This window comes from Phyllopteryx taeniolatus, chromosome 1 (assembly GCF_024500385.1).
Source record: "Phyllopteryx taeniolatus isolate TA_2022b chromosome 1, UOR_Ptae_1.2, whole genome shotgun sequence".
NCBI lineage: Eukaryota > Metazoa > Chordata > Actinopteri > Syngnathiformes > Syngnathidae > Phyllopteryx > Phyllopteryx taeniolatus.
The window spans coordinates 46,873,791-46,894,801 of NC_084502.1; the positions used below are offsets into that span (position 1 = coordinate 46,873,791).

General features: G+C 41.9%; 1 protein-coding gene across 2 annotated transcripts in view; it reads left to right on the forward strand.

The window, feature by feature from the left end:
* The window catches only part of appa (amyloid beta (A4) precursor protein a), a 57,096-nt gene extending 41,261 nt beyond the window's left edge, over positions 1 to 15,835 (forward strand). The window contains exons 4-17 of one of the 2 annotated variants that reach the window (XM_061798581.1): positions 130 to 242; positions 339 to 529; positions 2,233 to 2,504; positions 2,807 to 2,974; positions 4,880 to 5,013; positions 7,863 to 7,937; positions 8,032 to 8,190; positions 8,582 to 8,710; positions 8,987 to 9,086; positions 9,728 to 9,940; positions 10,044 to 10,097; positions 11,486 to 11,577; positions 13,362 to 13,508; positions 13,620 to 15,835. In XM_061798581.1, the coding sequence (XP_061654565.1) occupies positions 130 to 242; positions 339 to 529; positions 2,233 to 2,504; positions 2,807 to 2,974; positions 4,880 to 5,013; positions 7,863 to 7,937; positions 8,032 to 8,190; positions 8,582 to 8,710; positions 8,987 to 9,086; positions 9,728 to 9,940; positions 10,044 to 10,097; positions 11,486 to 11,577; positions 13,362 to 13,508; positions 13,620 to 13,721 (1,949 nt within the window). In that variant the 3' untranslated portion in view covers positions 13,722 to 15,835. The remainder of the gene's footprint in view (positions 1 to 129; positions 243 to 338; positions 530 to 2,232; positions 2,505 to 2,806; positions 2,975 to 4,879; positions 5,014 to 7,862; positions 7,938 to 8,031; positions 8,191 to 8,581; positions 8,711 to 8,986; positions 9,087 to 9,727; positions 9,941 to 10,043; positions 10,098 to 11,485; positions 11,578 to 13,361; positions 13,509 to 13,619) is intronic. The other variant, XM_061798591.1, reaches the window with a different exon arrangement.
* The last annotated feature ends 5,176 nt before the right edge of the window (positions 15,836 to 21,011 follow it).

Genomic DNA, 21,011 nt, shown 5'->3' on the forward strand with positions numbered 1-21,011 from the left:
GACGGACAAAGTTTCCATCGCTACAAAAGGGCTCAATATACGGGAAAACCTTTGCTATGAGACTTAGCTGAAGCTGCCCATTCATTGTGTATCAAATATGGATAAATAGGGATGTTATTTGTGCTGCAGTCGGAGAATTTGTGAGCGACGCCTTACTGGTTCCTGATAAGTGTAAGTTCTTGCATCAGGAGCGCATGGACCAGTGTGAGAGCCACCTGCACTGGCATACTGTGGCCAAGGAAGTAAGGACAGAAACACACACATACTATCGCCACTGAATCGGTGAGCAATAAATAGACCTTTCCTCTCCCACTTTGTAATTCTGAACAATTCTATAGTCCTGTACAGACCGGACCATGAATCTCCATGACTACGGAATGCTTCTTCCATGCGGTATTGACCGTTTCCGAGGGGTGGAGTTTGTGTGCTGCCCGACAGAGGCTGAGCGTGACACTGACAGTGTTGAGCAGGATGGCGATGATTCAGATGTTTGGTGGGGTGGAGCAGAGACTGACTATTCTGACAACAGGTACATGATATATTAACAAGATGTTATGATTCTTGCAGAAATACCCAGCTGGGTAACTGAAAGATGATAATAATGTGATTGACACGTGGTAAATGTTTCAAGTGTGATAGTCGTTACGTTACAGCTCCTCACGCAAATGTTAAGTGCATACAGATGACCTAAGTGCATGTGGTAACCTGCTACCTTTCCTCATGACTAGACTCACCCTAACAAAAGGAGGAAATGATAGTAATGCAGAAATATGTTTACTTCCACAAGGAAATCTATCCATCCATCCATCCATCCATTTTCTGTACCGTTCATCCTCACTAGGGTCGCGGGTGTGCTGAAGCCTATCCCAGCTATCTCAAGGCGAGAGGCGGGGTACCCCCTGAACTGGTCGCCAGCCAATCGCAGGGCACATAGAAACAAACAACCATTCACACTCACATTCACACCTACGGGCAATTTAGAGTCTTCAGTTAACCTATCACACATGTTTTTGGGATGTGGGAGGAGACCGAAGTACCCAGAGAAAACCAATGCAGGCCCTGGGAGAACATACAAACTCTACACAGGCGGGGACGGATTTGAACCCCGGACCACAGAACTGTGAGGCAGATGTGCTAACCAGTCAGTCACCGTGCCGCAAGGAAATCTATGTTTTGTAAATAAATTCCTGAAGGAAATCTCCGTCCCACCGCATTAAAGCTATAATCTGTATATTCAGTCACCCCCTAGGCTGGAATTCAGCATTACAACAACAGAAATTGTTGCTTCGATATAATGTAGGCAGCCTCTTGTATGTATGTACAACATTCTACAACATTTTTGTGTTTTGAAGGACAGCTAGTGTGGGGAAAAAAGATGGAATCTTCGGAAGAGGCAATTGTTGTAAATTCACTATTATAGCTGCGTTTTGTGCATGCATTGCTCGGATGTTACTGAACTTAGTTTATTTTACATCAGGCACCTTATTGGGCAGCTAAGGGGTCCTCGGAAAGAGGTTTTGTTTTTTTTGCTGCAATTACTATTGTTTTCGTTTACACTGTAATTATTGTATGATTATTTTCTGCTACAGACACGCAAAACTTCGTTGAGTGAGCTTTTTACAAAAGGCAAGGGGCCGCTCGCTGCCTGTTGGTCGGTCAAATGCGTCATTTCCATGCCATCATTCTCGGTACGCCAACAAGTAGGCCAGCACAGGAAATTAATCAGGCATTCACTAAATATAAAAAAATCAAATACTGAAAAATACAGCAAGATGTTAGAGGAGTTGATAGGCTTCACCAGCAGCTTTATGTCATCTCTAGTATTGTCTTGGTTTAATTATTATTTTTTTTAACAAAAAATACATATTACAGGTTTAAAGTGATAAATGTCAGTAATTCGGGGCTCTTAATTAATTTTTTCATCATTCTTTTTCCAAGGTGGAATAATCATAGTATATAGTGAGTTTTCAAAACAAGAATTGGTCATTATATACATACATACAGATACAGATATAAAAATGCATTCACCCAAATCTTTTGAAGTGGGCATGAACGTTAAAGCCCTAAACCAAGCCCTATTAACTTCTCATTGGTAGTGATTGAAATTAGTTTCTGTCCTCATCGTCCTTGTTCTCCGTTTCTTCTGTGTTTCATTGTCTTTCATTTTCAAAGTATTTTTCCTTCCTCATCTCCCCTCCCCTTCATCTCTCCTCATTGCGCTTCCTCTCCCAGTATGGTGCGAGAGCCGGAGCCAGCAGAGCAGCAAGAGGTAACCAAGCAATCTGTGGTAGAGGAGGAGGCGGTTGAGGAAGATGATGAGGAAGAGGACATGCTAGACAACGACCAAGATGGGGATGGGGAGGAGGATGAGGAAGATGAAGAGGAGGAGGAGGAAGACATAGTTGACACGCTTGATGACAATGATGACGAGCCAGCCACCAATGTTGCCATGACAACAACGACCACCACCACCACCACTGAATCAGTCGAGGAGGTCGTCAAGGGTGAGCTACCTTTTTTGTTGTGAACATGTGTTGTAGTCTCATCTCATCTGCGAGGTTGTGAAGGGAATTGATGTTCAACTCCGATAAGCTTCACAGAAATATATTTTTCTTGAATGTGGAACATTCTTCCGAGTGTGTTTTGAATTCAGTTCCAGCTACTGTGTATGTTTTGTTTTTTTTCTACCAAAAACTGGTTCAGAATTCAAGTGAATATATCAGCAAATGTGTATCACATTGTCACTGATGAGGTGATGCAGTGAGTGTGAATGTTGACAGATTTGTGTGTGTGTGTACTCTCCAAGATGTGTGCTGGGCCAGTGCAGAGACTGGTCCATGCCGGGCCATGCTGCCCCGCTGGTACTTTGACCGCCGGGAGGGCCGCTGTGTTCAGTTTATCTACGGCGGCTGTGGAGGCAACAGGAATAACTTTGAGTCCGAGGAATACTGCCGGTCTGTCTGCAGAAGCGTCAGTAAGTTCTGCCAGCAGCAGATGACCCAGACGAGCTACCCTCTTGTCCAGAGTGCCACTTGTGTGACTCTAACCTCCTGCAAGATGCTAGCTGCTCCTTCTAAACTTTTCCTGCCTCCCTTCCTGGCTAATATTTAACTTTTCTCCACCTTATGTATTTTTAATACATTGTCCTTCATTTGAGCTTGACATCATTTGACAGTCATCGTCATGCTGCCGCAACTTATTTTAAGGTGCTTTGTCAGATCATGTGGTTGCGAGGACATCAAATACCGTAATTTCTCGTGTATAATGCGCACCCCCAAAATTGAGCTTAAAAATTCTGGAAAACCCTTCTACCTATATATTATGCATTTTTACAATGCATGATTTTGCTTCTACCCATATGATCAAAACATGAAGTATTATCTGTATTTTGTTCAGAATTATTCTGAAGTTAAGCACTTTATTTGAACACGTGGCACGTTCTTTTTATTTACTTGCTCTTATTTTGAAATTCACAGCCCAAATTTTATTTCATAAATGAGAAAACACACAATTGTGCTCATATGTTTGACTACCCAGGCAGAATTTGTAAGATGTGTACAATTCTTTTAAGAAAACATGAAGGACCAGGCGAAAAACATTTAATTTTATTTTAATGGGATTCAAATTAAACTGGCAAGCATTTCAGAAAAGCATTATCATTAAAAAAAATAAAAAATAAATATTTCACACATTCTGCCCGGGTATGTAAACTTATGAGCACAATTGTACATATATGCAGTCATATGTACCCATATGTCATTGCAATGAAAGTGTAGGCTGCACCACTTTCATAACCTCTTGGTGGCATACAAGAATGAAAGTGTACAACTTTTTCATAACCTCTAGGGGACGGTGGCATAGGTGAATGAAAGTGTACAGCTTTTTCATAACCTCTAGATGGCGGCATAGGCATTTATAAAATGTGAAAGTCTTTTTCATTTTCTGCTATACCTATGTGTAATGCTCACTATTGACTTTTGAAAATTTTTTGGGGGGGGGAAATTGCGCATTATACACGAGAAATTACGGCAGTTACTCAAGGTTTGTTTTCTCCAACTACCAGGATGCTTCGTTACGTGAGGACCTAATTTCAGTGTTTGCATGGTCTGTCACAGTGACTCCTCTACTCATATCTTAGTGAGAGTGAATGACTGTATTTTCTTTAGTGTTGTGAGTGTAGTCCAAGTGAGAGTTTACTGGAGCAGCATATTATTGCTAATATTCACATGGGTGTGCCAAGACTCTAAACATGTCCTGAATTGTTGCGGCTTGCCATGAATGTGCCGGTGAAAGCTTTTTTTTTTTTTTTTTTTTTTTTTTTAAATGGAAGCTGTGTTTTTATAGCTGTTTGGTCACTTGGCATGCATTTAAGTGTTCTCCTTCATAGCAAGTAACATCTCCTTTAGTTTTCTTGTGCAGTCATGCACTCTCAGCCAACATAACCAATTTCAATTGATGTCTGACCTTCATGCCTAGTAAACAGACACAACAGCAGCCACTTTTTGATTCCTCTTACTAAAGATAATGAACTCTGCTGATTAATTTGGGTTTCGTGTCTTGGCAACAAGTTAACATTCAGGGCTGTTGAGTGAATTTGAGCTCAGTGCATTCAGATGAGAGATACTCCACCCTGCTATTTAATACTGTATAACTGGGAAAGGATATTAAGCTTGTCAAACAAAGGATGGTGGGGGACATGAGGTGTTTGCTTTGCTCGTTTCCTTTTATACTATTCGTGTTTCCACTTGCTATCATGTTTTCTTCCTCTCGACCTATTTTGAGTTCTGTTTGTCCTCAAGCAGCCTAATGTGAAAATACAGGGATGCTTAACATGTAATCACATCCCCATCTCTTCTTGTCTTTCCTCTTGCTGACACAGTCCCCACAGCCGCACCCGGCTTTCCTGACGCTGTGGACCACTACCTGGAGACGCCTGCTGATGAGAACGAGCACACTCATTTCCAGAAGGCTAAAGAGAGCCTGGAGGCCAAGCACCGTGAAAGGATGTCCCAGGTATTAATGGACAAGAATGCAAAAATATATGCATAGGATAGGATTATAGCTTTTTTCATACTTTAGTATTTAGTGGCTACTTGCAGTAGAACAGTCAATAAAGTATATTAATAAATGTGATTGTTGTGAAAAACAAAAGAAGGACTTTCTTTGTAGCTGCGAGAATGTACAATATTATTTGTGAATAGGAAATTGGGGGCAGAGGTCTTTTTTTAAAAGACAACTGCATCTGTTAATCCTCCCCTGGGTGGGATGCCTGAACCGATTCTATTTTAATTACATTCCTTAATGAAGTGATTTGCAGCAGACGGTTCACAGCAACAGCTTCAAAGCTGCAGACGAGGACGCCTTGTGCAGAACTTGACATTTCCTTCCGCTACAGTTTGTTTCAGTGCGTTTGCTTTTGCTTGACTGGCTTCAAGACCCGCGTCATCAGGTTTTGGACAGTTGACTTCCCCTTTACAGACACTGATGTATGTTGGGCACAGTCGTGAGCTCAGCCAGTGAGTCAGAGAGGATGCAAGAGAAGTGCGATAATACTTGTGAATCCATGCTCGCAGCCAGCAGTGGAACATTTATTTTGTGACTCCTGAGAGAGAGTCATTTCTACAAGTGCTATAAGTACTGTATTATTTTGTTTTATTTTTCTTCCACTTGTCTCTACAGACCTAAAATTGTAGCACACTTTGTCATAACATTTCCCAACCCAAACACATATTGGTTCCAATAGGTGAGCTCACGAGGAACAAAAGCAGTAGTGCAACAAAAATGTCATGTTATCGGTACAGCCCCGCTCATAGAGCATATTTGCATTCTACAATTCCAATGAAGTTGGGACGTTGTGTTAAACATAAATAAAAACAGAATGCAATAATTTGCAAATCATGTTCAACCTATATTTAATTGAATACACTACCAAGAACATATTTAATGTTCAAAGTGATAAACTTTGTTAATAATAATAATCATTAACTTCAAATTTTATGGCTGCAACACGTTCCCAAAAAGCTGGTACAAGGTCATGTTTACCACTGTCTTACATCACCTTTTCTTTAACAACATTCAATAAATGTTTGGGAACTGAGGACACTAATTGTTGAAGCTGTGTAGGTGGAATTCTTTCCCATTCTTGCTTGATGTACAGCTTCAGCTGTTCAACAGTCTGGGGTCTCCATTGTCGTATTTTTACGCTTCATAATGCGCCACACATGTTCAATGGGAGACAGGTCTGGACTGCCATATGTACTGGCAGCATATGTATCTCCAAAACCTGTATGTACCTTTCAGCATTAATGGTGCCTTCACAGATGTGTAAGTTACCCATGCCATTGGCACTATCACAGCCCCATACCATCACAGATGCGGGCTTTTGAACTTTGCGTCCATAACAGTCCGGATGGTTCTTTTCCTCTTTGGCCCGGAGGACACGATGTCCACAATTTCTAAAAACAATTTGAAATGTGGACTCGTCGGACCACAGAACACTTTTCCACTTTGCATCAGTCCATCTTAGATGAGCTCGGGGCCCAGAGAAACCGGCGGCGTTTCTGGGTGTTGTTGATAAAGGGCTTTTGCTTTGGATAGTAGAGTTTCAAGTTGCACTTACAGATGTAGCGCCGAACTGTATTTACTGACATCGGTTTTCTGAAGTGTTCCTCAGCCCACGTGGTGATATCCTTTAGAACAGGGGTGGGCAAACGTTTTGGCTCAGGGGCCGCATTGACTTTTAAAATTTGATAGGCGGGCCTAGCCAGAAGCAGATGCTAACATATAAAAATAAACAAACCAAAAAAGGCATTGTAGTTTTAATAATTTGATTTACTTTTAACGGGAACAGTATTGTTTTGTTGATCACCTTTTTTTTTTTTTGCACATGCATCAAAGTCTGCTGTTAGTTTTGTTGTGGCAATTCTCAGAACACATCTGAGGTGTTCATCACTCAGCTGGGATCTGTAGGATGTTTTGTTGGTGTTCATCACACTAAAAGTCTGTTCACACACATATGTAGAGCCGAACACCACCAGCATCCTCTGTGCCATCTTCTGGATTTTTGGAAATTTGTCGCCGCTAAATGAAGCATATTACTCATCCAGTTTGAGAGTTGAACTTCTCTTTTAAGACAGTATCACATTGGAGATCAATCAGTTGCATCTGCAGCTCTCGTGGCGCTGTTTCAGTGTCTTGTCTGACTGAATCTTGGATGGCAGTTTGTCAGATAAAGGTGTTTTGCTGAGCCTGCAAGCTTGATTTTAACCGCTCCAGATCCTCTGAACCTTTTGATGATATTATGGACCGTAGATGATGAAATCCCTAAATTCCTTGCAATTGTACGTTAAGGAACATTGTCCTTAAACTGTTCGACTATTTTCTGACACACTTTTTCACAAAGAGGTGAACCTCGCCCCGTCTTTGCTTGTGAATAACTGAGCAATTCAGGTAAGCTCCTTTTATACCCAATCATGGCGCCCACCTGTTCCCAATTAGCCTGTTCACCTGTGGGATGTTCCAAACGTGTTTGATGAGCATTCCTCAACTTTCTCAGTCTTTTCTGCCACCTGTCCCAACGTTTTTGGACCGTGTTGCAGCCATAAAATTCTAAGTTACTGATTATTTGCTAAAAACAATAAAATTTATCAGTTTGAACATGAAATATCTTGTCTTTGTAGTGTATTCAATTAAATATAGGTCGAACATGATTTGCAAAGCATTGTATTCTGCTTTTATTTGTTTAACACAACGTCCCAACTTCATTGGAATTGGGGTTGTATATTTGGATAGCAGTGATTGATATATTGGCTATAATGTGTTAATCTTTGTTATAGCCAGTATGTCTCTCTGCTTGTTGTCAGGTGATGCGAGAGTGGGAAGAGGCTGAACGGGAATCCAAGAATCTTCCACGCGCAGACAAGAAGGCAGTCATTCAGGTAACGTATGAGTCTTCCCATTTGAACATTTAAAATGCTGGCTAAGGAGATTCTTTTCCTATCATTACTCGAAATATTTCGACTGTGCATTTAGCGTTTCCAAGAGAAGGTAGAAACACTGGAGCAGGAAGCAGCCAGCGAACGGCAGCAGCTGGTGGAGACTCACATGGCCCGAGTGGAAGCTCTGCACAACAACCGACGTCGCCTGGCACTGGAGAGCTACCTGACCGCCCTGCAGCAGGACCCCCCCAGGGTAAATGACAAACACACATCAAGCCACTATTTGAAGTGTCACATTTCTGTGTTTTGTTTCTGTTCTCATAACCTCTATCACTTTTTTTTTCTTCTAACAGTCTAAGAGGTTTTTTTTGTCCTGTTTATTTATAAGTGTGATATTTTGAGTGCCTGAATATTCTGTTAAAATTCCAAGTATATTGTGTGTATTGTCCTCTCTTGCTGCTCTCCCTCAATATATCCCTATCTTCTGAATCACTGAGACTGTGTCAAAGCGAAAGTGCTCATGGAAAAGCTTGGAACTACCTCAGAAGCCTCAATTTCACAGTTCATAAATTGTAGTTTCAGCCAACGCATCTCCAGTTATGATGTCCTGAGTTTCACTAGCTGTCTTGTTCTGTCTGTTGCAGCCTCGTCATGTCTTCAGCCTGTTGAAGAAGTATGTACGTGCTGAGCAAAAGGACAGGCAGCACACCCTTAAACACTTTGAACATGTTCGTATGGTGGACCCAAAGAAGGCAGCGCAAATCAGGCCTCAGGTATCACACACAACCAAAAAAACATTTATATTCACAAGCCATTTATTTACACTGGACCTGCAATGCAGTGATTCCCAACCAGGTTGCTGTGTGAGATCATCAGGGATGCCGCTGGAAACTATCCAGTCAATTTATGTGCGTGTGTGTGTGTGTGTGTGTGTGTGTGTGTGTGTGTGTGTGTGTGTGTGTGTGTGTGTGTGTGTGTGTGTGTGTGTGTGTGTGTGTGTGTGTGTGTGTGTGTGTGTGTGTGTGTGTGTGTGTGTGTGTGTGTGATAGGTGCTGACCCACCTGCGTGTCATTGAAGAGCGCATGAACCAGTCATTAGGACTTCTCTACAAGGTGCCTGGTGTGGCTGACGACATTCAGGACCAAGTTGGTAAGTTTAACTTCACTCTGTCCTCGACAGTTTCATTCCCTTGGTGTTTGGTTCGAAATGTGACATTTAAACGTTTTCACAAAGTAACCTGAATTGTGTAGTTTCCTGCCAAATTTCCAACCTTGTGAGACAGATGTGACATGCGGTGCTGATTGTTTTACTTCTAACAGCAGTGGGATTGAAAGCTCTAAATTCTTTTTTTTTTTACTGATAAGAACGTGAGAGCTATTTGACCCAATTCTTCAGGACATTCAAATTAAATTGTTTGTTAGGAAGATAAAGCTGCCATGCCGTCCCTCCCTTTTTCTTTTTTTCCTGCTTATTGGAATTGCATGCGTCACACAACCATCTGTGAGACAGTCTGTACTGCACTGTGGGTGATGCACACAAACATTAGCTAGAAGATAAAGCAATAGATCACTGCTGATTTAAAAAAATGTTGATGCATTCTTGGAATCATCTATGAGGGTCATTATGTTAGATGCATTTCTTTCGAGATTTCAGCAGTTTTACCAGCACAGAAACAATCATGTGCGTCCTCCATGATAATTATTTTGTGAAATTAACCAATAAGATAATACTCAAAGAAAATTTTGAGTCACATCCTTGGCCAATTTCCTTGTGCTTTCTCCCCTCATCAGAGCTTCTGCAGAGGGAACAAGCTGAGATGGCGCAACAGCTGGCCAACCTGCAGACAGATGTAAGGGTGAGCTACGGTAACGATGCCCTGATGCCCGACCAGGAGCTAGGAGATGGCCAAACAGAGCTGCTGACTCAGGAAGACACGCTGGGCTTGGGAGGAGTTGGCTTTATCCACCCCGAGAGCTTCAACCAGCCTAACACTGACAACCAAGGTTATTACTCCAGCATTTGGTCATTGCTGATAATCAAGGCAATGAGTCAAAGCTGTATAAAAATCTGTCCTTCATAAGTGAAGTGTTGTCTTCCTTCCTCCAGTTGAGCCTGTGGACTCCCGCCCCAGTCTTGACAGAGGTGTCCCCACACGGCCAGGTGGGTTTCTCTGCATGAAAGACTTCTCCCACTGTTGTTTTTGGAGTTTTTATTGGGAACATAGGCAGTGGACTCACTCTTATTTGTGATAACCTGTCTCTTGATGTAACTTGCTCACCACTGAAGACTGTAAATGTCTACAGTTCCATACAATATAAGTATAATTAGGCACACAGTCAATTAAAAACTGGTATAGTTTATGATGGCTAAAGTGGATTTAAAGTCTATACACCTTTTTATACATTTGTGATATAAAAAAATAATAATTCCAAAACTTTGTCCACTATTCATCTGACCGGACAACTAAATTAAAAGAAAAAAAATACAAAAAACTATCATCTTATGAGAAAGGGCAAGTAAAAATAAACAAAAGACAATGTGGCTGCTAAAGTTTGCACACCCTCTTATAACTGGGGAAAAGATTGTGTTCAAAATTAACTAATCGCATTCAAACTCATGTTAGCTGGGAGTTAGCACAAACCTGGGACCATATTTTAAAGTCCCTCTGATTAAACCCAGATAAAGGTAAGAAGACTGGTCAGGGAGGCCGACAGCTACACTAAAAGATCTGCAGGAATTTCTGGCAAGGTCTGGTTGTTTAGTAAATGTGACAACAATCTACCGTCGTCTTCATATGTCTGGTGGAAAGACGAAAGCACAATTGAAATGTTCCAAACACATGGGAAAGGGTATTATGATCCAATGAAACCAAGGTTGAACTTTGACCACAATTTGAAAAGATGTTAGTTGCAAACACAAAACAGAGCTGCATACCTACAGTAAAGCCTGGTGGTGGCAGCATTACGCTTTGGGGCTGTTTTTCTTCAGCTGGAACTCGAGCCTTTGTCAAGGTGGTAGGGAGGATTTATGAACAGTTCCAAATACCAGTCAGGGTTAGCATAAAACCGTCATGCTTCTGCTAGAAAGCTGAAGAGGAACTTTTTCTTTCAGCATGACAATGACCCAAAGAACGCATCCAAATCAACAAAACAATAGCTTGACCAGAAGAGGTTTGAGGTTTTGGAATCAAGATGTGCCACAAGATTCCTACCCCCAAAGACTACGTGCTGTCATAAAAGTTTAAGGTGCTGCATTGAAGAATTAGTTTGAGGGTGTGCATAATTTTGCAACAAGGTTATTTTAAGTTTTTTTTATTTCGCCTTAAAATATTTAAATTGTTTTTTTTTTTACAATTGAGTTCTACAGGTTATAGGTCACATTGAGAAAAAAAAACGAAAACATTTTTGTAATTTGTCCTGGTTTCGTTGTTTTACAAAACAAACACCTCTCATTTGAACAGAGGTGTAGAGTTTTTATATCCACTGTAGGTATGCAAGTGCATGACTGCCACCATCCATAATAGATGGTGCTTTTCCTTCCCTTGCCAGTGACTGGGATGAAGATGGAGTCTATTCCTGAACTCCGAATGGAGAAGGGAGACAGACAGAGTACTGAGTATGAGGTTCACCACCAGAAACTGGTAAACAAACATGCTCCCTGTGACACACTCACAGTCCACTTATGCAATGTTATTTAAGAGCCAAGGAAAAGATGCATTCACTGACATATGCAAGCTTGCCCTCTACCCCTTCTCTGCACAGTCTCACACACGGGCTCATAGGAGTTAACCAATAAGTCGACTTAGTCTCAGTACATTTGCCAATATAGCTTTAAATCTATTCATCGCCAATCAGCTGTTTACGCATCAATAACACGGAAGCCTCGCAGAAAGCAAGAGGTGGCATCTCCACACAACCTATCAGAAGTGCCGAGAACCAATTTATGGTGGTGCTAATATGTCTCACAGAGACAAAGGAGGCTCTTCATGCTTGCCATTAAGAAGGCTTTGTTGAGTGAATAATGCTAGGAAGGACACACTAGCATTGTACACAGCTGATAAATTGCCAGGTTACAGTTAGGGTAGCTTTGCTTGACATACAGCAAAACTGACCGGGAGGTCACTGTATCGCACACAAGTCGCAGTCAGTTTCATGGGGAAAAAGATGGTGTGTGTGGTGGACAGTTAAGTAAAAGACGCATTCAACGAACTACAGATAATCCTTATTCCCTCCATTTAAAAAAAAAAAAAGTAAATATGGAAAAAAAAAAATGCTATTCTTATTCTGTAGCAGAATACGTACCTGCAGGTATGTTGCATGAATTGATGTTAGAGTTGTACTCACCCTTCCTCGATGTGCCGGCTCAGCAACTCAGTACACCAGTTGACTAACATGCATGTGACATGGTGTTCATTCACTGATAAGTTTATAGGCTTTAATTACTTGTGCTGGGATCATTAAAAACAACACAGGTTATACTAACATATCAACTCACAGGTTCTTACAGGTGTTTAGACACTAAAAAAGAATCCCACCACACCACTCGTCAGGAGCACTGCCTTGCTCATTTTCACACATCCTGTTCTGCCCTTTTCTGTCCTCTCTTGTTCTCTTGGTTAGTTACTGCAATTCCTCACCAGGTGCCCCACCCCTCCCCCTATCTACAAATGACTGTTGTAATGTTACATTGTGTTCAAATATCTGTCTCTGTCTCACTATTGTTCTGCTGTGGTTCTCATCCTTAGTCCACTCTATCCCTCTGTCTGTCCTCAAAAACCCTTCTCTGTCTGGCTGCATTTTCAGTAAACATCAGAATGATAAAAAAATAAATAAAAATAAGCAGAGGGAGTATTTTAAACACCCCTGTTGCACACCAAAACTGTTCCGGCACAAAGGCATACAGATCCACCATTCTGCGAGGCCATGCGGCTGAACAGGACAGGTTTTTAAAAAAAAAAAAACTTTCCCAGTCTTTTGTTTCCCCTGTCCCAGCTTTTTTGGAATGTGCTGCAGGCATCAAAATCAAAATGAGAGAATGTTTGAAAATAACAATAGCTTGCATCCGTTTGATCATTAAGTATCTTGTCTTTGTTGTGTATTCAAGTGAAATTAGGGTAAAACAAATTTGAAAATCATTGAATTATGTAAAAATGTAAAAATAATTTACATTTTACACAACATTCCAGCTTAATTGGGGTAGAATCGGGGTTTGTACACTGGACTAAACACCTTAAGGCTGCAGAATTCCCAGTGAGCATCGGGTGTCAGGCTGTCAATCATCTCTCTATTTTCATACCTGGAAAAATGTCCATAGTAGATTAAAAATAGCCGCTGTGTCAAGATGCAATTTCTCTAACATCTTATCATACACAATTCCAGCTGGGGAATGAATACAAGTGTTGCCTGACAATTTTCCCTCCCACAGGTCTTCTTTGCTGAGGATGTAGGCTCCAACAAGGGTGCCATCATTGGCCTGATGGTTGGTGGTGTTGTCATAGCGACAGTGATCGTCATCACCTTGGTGATGCTTAGGAAGAAGCAGTACACCTCTATCCACCACGGAGTCATCGAGGTCAGAAGTGGCTGACGCGTGTATTCGGGCGGGTGGTGGGCTAGCTGTTATGCTCCCTATGTTGCGCATGTGCATGTGTGTAACCACAATCTTTCTCCGGCTCCACTCCAGGTGGACGCCGCCGTTACCCCTGAGGAGCGCCACCTGTCGAAAATGCAGCAGAATGGCTATGAGAACCCAACGTACAAGTTCTTTGAACAGATGCAGAACTGAGGGGGATGTCATATCTGTGTACACACACAAACACAAACTCACGTCTCATTCCACACCTTAAGCACCTTCCCCCCCCCCGTCCCCTTCCCAGAGTAGAGTGACGTCAGCAGTATGGCATGAACCAAGCAGTGACTGAGTATACGGAGCATTTGTGTAGCCATGTTTTTTTCCACTACTGCTTGGGCGGCGGACATTGTGGCTGAGCCAGTTTGCACCACGTTTGTTCACTTTATTGGAGCGACATGCCTTTTAATTAGAGAGAGTTTTAACGTTGCTCCATTTGGGCCTGCTGATGTATGGAAGTGCAAGCCAACTCATCATTAATGGAAGAAGCCTGTTCGCGCCATACTGATTCAGGATCAGTAGGTTTAGTTTTCTTAGCTTGTAGCAAATTTAGGTGTGAAAAGGCAAATCTGGCCTCCGATCAGGAATATGGTTTCCCGGCTCCATGGGCTTCATGTATTCCATTTTTAATGAGCGGGAAAAACGTATATTTTTTAATAAATTGCAGGTTTAAGTCAATTAGGTTATTTCAGAAATGAGGCCCAGTCTTTTTTCCTCTTCCTGTACCGATGCTGCGCTCTACTCTCTACACTGGAGAAAAAATATCATAACTACCACCCCTACCTTCCCCCACCCGCTCTCCATTCGCTTTTCTCTGTGTATTCTTATGACAGCTGGGCTGTGTTAAGTCACACAAGGCTCTTAAGGCTAAATATATGGCGATGATAACAAACATGTTGATGACGATGCTAGTAATTAAGTATTCTGAATGAGCTGTTTTTATTTTACTTTTCTCTATGGGTTCAGTTTTGTTTTTCAAAAAAGAAAGAAAACAGAGTAAAAAAAGATTTCGTCATTTTTTTAAACTTGTGTGATGTACTGAAGTAATGCTGAAGTTGTAGTCGTTCCTATGTAGTGCATGACAAAAATGACAACAGGATTTTGAAAGAAAAAAAATATCTTCACACTCGAACGTCTCTCACTTATAGATTATGCTAGCAAGATTGTACATTTCGTATCCTCTCGTGATTGCGTGACTTCAAACAATGATGAAAAAATATATAAATCTAGTTGAACAGGTTCTGCTTTGGTATCTAATACACCCTAAAAGAGATCTGTGATTTTTGGAATTTTAAGTGCTTTTCTTTGTTCATTTCATAATGTGTTAAACATTCTAAGTTTTCCTGAAGTAGGTGGAGGAGCTGGCTTCATATGTATATTATTTTTCATTTAATTCAATATTGTAAAGTCCTGGTTGCTCGGCGCTCACCCTTTTTTCATTTTTGCTTTGGAGTTTGACTCTTTTTGGATTTTTTTTTTTCGTGCGAGGTATCTTGTATGGGTGATGGTTTGCGGGAGTCTAGCCAAGGCTGGGTTAGAATTACATGTGTGCATTTTGCCATTTTTGGTCTGGGGTTTTTGCAAGCAGGCTTTTATCCAATTTTGGTTGAGCAATGATTTTCCTGTCTGCTGATGGAACAGGTGGAGTGCTGATGGGAGGGAGGACACAAGAGTGTGGTAGAGAAGAAATGACTTGCAGTTCTGCATGAATAGCCAGGCTGGCAGGCAGTCTGTATTTATAATGGGGTTTGCACCATTTGCCAGCCCCTCCCCCAGCACAATCGCATCGCCTCTCTCCTTCGTCTTTGTTTCTCTTCAGGTATGCTGCTCGCCTTTCTGCCATCCAAGCACATTTGAGTTCTCTGCTGTCTGTATATTGATCATTAGGTTGGGAGCTGGAAGGCAAAAGGCAAGCGTTCTTTTGATTTCTATGATGAGCAACAGTCACAAAAGCAGAAAGCTCTTTCCAACGGCTTATTCCATCCCAATGTCACACTGAAAGTGTGACCTCTCACATGGTTATACATTTAAAATACTGGTCATTGAATTGTTCTTTGGCAATAGAGTTGTCTGCATGCTTTCACACGAGTGCTCACAAGCAGCATGACAGAAAGTAGAAGAAATGTGGAAGCAGGATTTCTTTTCTTTTTTTTTCTGCTGATTGCTTTGGGGTTTTTTTTTTTCACTGAAATATTCTGGAGGCCATTTGCATTGACTGGAGAAACGCTTTCTACACTGTATTCCATAATAAAGTTTTGAATGTACGTACAGATGGTCTTTTTTTTTGTATCAACATGTCAAATATTTAGTCTCTGAAATTGTTATCATATGCTTTGTAGTTGATGTTGGGAAGTAACTAAATTCATGTAATTATATTATTTAATTTAATTGCCAAATGTATGTAATTGTAATCATTAAAAAATGTGTCATTAAATTAGAGTTGGTTGAGGAAATTTCAATGATTACAATTTTAGTTTTGAAAAATAGCCTCAAAAGCTTTTTCTAATCACTTCCTTCAAAAGCCAATGCTTCTGATTGGCTTTCTCTGGTCATGTGCCATTCTACTGTCGTTTCAAACATTAGACTTTTCCACCAAATATGACCTCCAAGCATCACCTGAGATTTTGAAAAGGTTAGATAGAGTCATAGTTAAACTTTTGTACACATAAAAGAACATAGAATTTTGAATAGTTTCATCTTTCTAATTACGGACTTTTTATGGAACATTCACTTATCTGGGTTGTCATATGAAGCAATATTGTCTAAATTATGCACATTTGTCATTGGGTCAACACTGTACAGTATGGTGGTTTTCCAACATGCTGTACACAAAATGCCTCAGTATTGCATCTCTGCTTTTTGCTGATGATGTGGTTCTGTTGGCTTCATCAAGCCGTGAGCTCCAACTCTCACTGGAGCAGTTCGCAGCCGAGTGTGAAGCGGCTGGGATGAGAATCAGCACCTCCAAATCTGAGACCGTGGTCCTCAAGTCGGAAAAGGGTGGCATGCCCTCTCCAGGTCGGGGATGAGATCCTGCCCCAAGTGGAGGAGTTCGAGTATCTTGGGGTCTTGTTCTCGAGTGAGGGAAGAATGGAACGGGAGATCGACAGGCGGATCGGTGCAGCGTCTGCAGTGATGCGGACTTTGTATCGGTCCGTTGTGGTAAAGAAGGAGCTAAACCGAAAGGCGAAGCTCTCAATTTAGCGGTCGATCTTCGCGCCTACCCTCACCTATGGTCATGATCTGTGGGTCGTGACTGAAAGAACAAGATCCCGGATACAAGCGGCCAAAATGAGTTTCCTCCGCAGGGTGTCCGGGCTCTCCCTTAGAGATAGGGTGAGAAGCTCGGTCATCCGGGAGGATCTCAGAATAGAGCCGCTGCTCCTCAGCATTGAGAGGAGCCAGATGAGGTGGCTGGGGCATCTGATTCGGATGCCTCCCTGGTAAGGTGTTCCGGGCATGTCCCACCGGGAGGAGACCCCGGGGACGACCCAGGACACACTGGAGAGACTACGTCCTTCGGCTGGCCTGGGAATGCCTCGGGATCCCCCCGGAAGAGCTGGATGAAGTGGCTGGGGAGAGGGAAGTCTGGGCGTCCCTGCTAAAACTACTGCCCCCGCGACCCGACCCGGATAAGCGGTAGAAAATGGATGGATGGATGGATGTACACAAAATGCAACAAACCCACTTTTTTACTTTGTATTTGCATTTCATAAAGTTTTGTTGTCAGTTTATTATTTGTGTAAAGAACAAATATGTGGTTAATTCCAAAATAATGATCTATGGTTTTAATCCACTTTTTGGAGGATACATCCAAGGATCCTGTTGATGCAGTCATTCAAAATGTACTCGAATGTAATTAGTTTTATCCATCCATCCATTTTCTGTACCGCTTATTCTCAATAAGGTCACTGGTATGCTGGAGCCTATCCCAACTGACTCTGGGCGAGAGGCAGGGTACGCCCTGAATTGGTCACCAGCTAATCGCAGGGCACATACAAACAAACAACCATTCACACTCACATTCATATCTGCGGGCAATTTAGAGTCTTCAATTAGCTTACCATTCAGGATTTTGGAATGTGGGAGGAAACCAGAGCACCCGGAGAAAACCCACGCAGGCACAGGGAGAACATCCAAACTGCACACAGGCGAGACCAAATTTCAACCAGCATCCTTCGAATTGTGAGGCAGATCTGTGCACGTCGTTCACCGTGCCGCAATAATTAGCTTTATTACTCTGGGAAAGTATGTAATTTAAATAATTAAGACTATTACACTTTTCATCAAGGTAACTTGTAATTGTGACCAACTATATCTCCAAAGTAATCTTCCCAACACTGTTTGAAATGTACTGTGATTAATTGTTAGGCACTCCTGCTGCCGGTCTGGTTTTCAATGTTTCATTTTAGAGTTAGCATGCCATGCTGCCTGTGCTTAGGTGGGTTCTCTCCAAGTACAATTCCTTCCTCCTGCAGTACAAGAACATGCCTGTGTGGTTCACTGCAGTGAAGACTACATTTTTTGTAGGTGTGAGTGTGAATGGTTGTCAGTCTCAATATGTGACTCTTGTTGACTGGAAAGTCCTGGATGTAGACCTGGTTAAGAGGTAATGAAAATGTTTGAGTGTGGGCACTTAGGACGAATTTAATTTCACTTGTAGGCCTAAAGGGTGCATACAAATGCAGTGGTGTGGCCAAGGCCTGATCCAGAATCTCATTGGCCACCACGGAGCAAATCCTTCTCCGATTGGCTGTTAGTCAAGCCCATTAACCCATCATACACTACAGTGGTTACCATCTCAATAATACTCTGCTCTCCAAATACCACTAGAATCACAACCATACAGTAGCACAGTAGGCCCAAGTGTTCATAAAAAAACCCAAGGCAGAGATCCATCCATTTTCTGAGCCGCTTCTCCTCACTAGGGTCGCGGGCGTGCTGGAGCCTATCCCAGCTATCATCGGGCAGGAGACGGGGTACACCCCGAACTGGTTGCCAGCCAATCGCAGGGCACATACAAACAAACAACCATTCACACTCACATTCACACTTACGGGCAATTTAGAGTCTCCAATTCATGCATGTTTTTGGGATGTGGGAGGAAACCGGAGTGCCCGGAGAAAACCCACGCAGGCAGGGGGAGAACATGCAAACTCCACACAGGCGGGGCCGGGGATTGAACCCCGGTCCTCAGAACTGTGAGGCTGACTCTCTAACCAGTCGGCCGCCCAAGGAAGAGATTTTATACCCAAAAAGTGCATTTAATATTATTGTAAGCCACTAACATAAAATGTACATGAAAACAGCACAGTATACAAAGAATGTGCAGTACTTAATGATTATAGTCAAATATATGGCATTTAGTTAAAATGTATTGCAAATCAAAACTACAAACATTATGCACAACTGTACACTATCAAGGGGAAGAAGAGTGGAGTGTTATTCAACCCCACACAGAGATTCCTGATTATTTGCAAACACCACAAATTCCCACCATCCAGAACTCGCTGCTGTGGTGGGTCTTTCTTCTTTGGCTAAGTTGTGCAAACGTTACCTGGCTGTCCAAGACTCAAGCACACTGGAATACTGTACTGTATGTACTTGCTGCCATATAATAGAAGAGCATTCATTTGTTCTGTCTGTCACAATGCCTCACTGGCATAAATAGAGGAACAAACATACATTATTTCTTGTAAATGAATTATTTTTTGAGCAGTTAAGTAAAATGAAGATCGCTCATGGCAGACTAATGTGCCACAGCACACTGGTTGGGAGTCACTGGATTAGAGAATACTTTAGAAGATACTCAGTATACAGTACTCAAGTAAAAACAGTAAATGAACAAGTCATTTAAATAGACACATTGCTCCATCTTGTGATCAGATCGGTGATCGGTTATCGTTTTTTTAAACTTGCTGATCGGTAATCGGCCCCAAAAATCCTGATCGTGTAAAGCCTCCTTTTTAGACTTCATCTTCGACTTCTGCATAGGGCGCCGTTGCACCAATCCAACGTGATCATTAGTGTCATTTGACTCCAATTCACCAATCAGATGGCACATGACCAAACACAAAGCCTTCGCGGTCCAATCAAAGTGACTCATTTTGGAAAAAAAAAAAACAGCTGTTTAAAGACTCACAAAAACAACAACTTTGTGATGCAGTGTAGTCTTGGGTGTGTCCAAACGTGGATATTTCAGCCCACTTCTAATTTAAGAAAACACATTGCAGTAAGTTGCTGATGTTTCTATTGTTGTTATGGCAGTGCATCTGGCAATATTAGCCCTATATTAGCCCTATTTTATGGTCATAAATCACTGTAAAACATGCTTCTTGAGGATACGTGCCATGCTGTAATCTTAATTTCTCTCACTCACACTCACTCACTCTCACACACGCATGCACACACAAACGATCAATAAGTATGTTTGGCAAACAGCTTCTTCATTCAGTCATTTAAGTAAATAAAGCAAATAATGTTTCTGTGGGGCCCAATCCATGTGTTGTTGGTTTCTGGGCACTTAAAAATTGAAATGGTGACAGGTGTGTGTGGACTCCCATCCATCCACCCATTTATTTTCCATCCCGTTTATCCTCACCAGGGTCACCGGCGTGCTGGAGCCTATCCCAGCTGACTCTGGGCAAGAGGCGGGGTACACCCTGAACTGGTTGCCAGCCGCACATATAAACAAACAACCATTTGGACTCACATTCACATCTACAGGCAATTTAAGAGTCTTGAATTAACTTACCATGCATGATTTTGGGATGTGGGAGGAAACCAGAGTACCCGGAGAAAACCCACGCAGGCGTGGAGAGAACATGCAAACTCCACACAGCTGAGGCCAGATTTGAACCCCGGTCCTCAGAACTGTGAGGCAGATCTGCTCACCAGTTTTGCACCATGCCGCCTGCGGGCATGCCATTTTGACATCTTGGGTTAAGTTCCGCTTTAAATAGAAAAGACTTCTTCCACAAAGTTAAATTCTACAATGGCCAATTAGAGTCTACAATCAGTCTTCAGTCCTAATCCCATGATATCTGGCTTGAGCCGGCCCGAGGCATAAGCGAACTAAGTGGCTGCTTGGGGACCCCCGAAAAGCTTAAGACTTTTTTTTTCACACACAAAACATATTAAAAGAGAACTAAACCCAAGATTTCAAAACTGCTATAATTTAAATGTGCATATCTTATTGATCAGCTGCTCTTTACTTCAATCTGCCAAGTATTTATTCTAAAACAATATGTTTAAAACATCACATCTACTCGCTTACGGGGGCCTCCATTTTTAGGTCTTTTCGCTCTTGCAAGAGTGCGAATTTGTGAGAATGTGACGTGCATGCACCAATTCTTGACTGCATTTATTTACTAAGAAACCCATGCAGTTAGTAAATATGTAGCAACAACAGCCTACATATTCGATTTCATTAGATGCACAAAAGCT